We start from the raw sequence: 280 nt of genomic DNA, 5'->3' as shown, positions 1-280 counted from the left end.
AATAGCAGTAGGCCTTGGATCCCGGGCCTAGCCCGCTCCTCTCCACACACTAAGGTTACACTCAGGGTGAACCTTAAAAGAATTAAAAATCAATAGATATATAAACTCAAACTACTGAATGAAAAGTGAACAGCTATCCAAAAAAAAGAAAATCAATGTATTAAATTTTCATAATCTGAAGAAATCAATACATTGTATATAATAACTGGTTAAAGTTTAACCTATTGGATCTGGGTGCCTTGCTGGTAAGAAATCTGGGAATTAAGCTTGTATGAAAGGT

At 35.0% G+C, this 280-nt stretch overlaps 1 protein-coding gene across 1 annotated transcript in view; it reads right to left on the bottom strand.

Annotated features, from left to right (window-relative positions):
* Nucleotides 1-33: 33 nt before the first annotated feature.
* LOC119593922 (coiled-coil domain-containing protein 103-like) overlaps nucleotides 34-280 on the bottom strand; it is a gene marked incomplete at its 3' end in the record, with an annotated part of 9343 nt that continues 9096 nt past the window's right edge. The window contains 1 exon segment of the mRNA XM_037942938.1: nucleotides 34-72. Coding sequence (XP_037798866.1) covers nucleotides 34-72 — 39 coding nt within the window.

This window comes from Penaeus monodon, chromosome 33, assembly GCF_015228065.2.
Source record: "Penaeus monodon isolate SGIC_2016 chromosome 33, NSTDA_Pmon_1, whole genome shotgun sequence".
Taxonomy (NCBI): Eukaryota; Metazoa; Arthropoda; class Malacostraca; order Decapoda; family Penaeidae; genus Penaeus; species Penaeus monodon.
The sequence above is the reverse complement of the archived record's forward strand: the minus strand, read 5'-3'. Positions and strand labels throughout refer to the sequence as shown.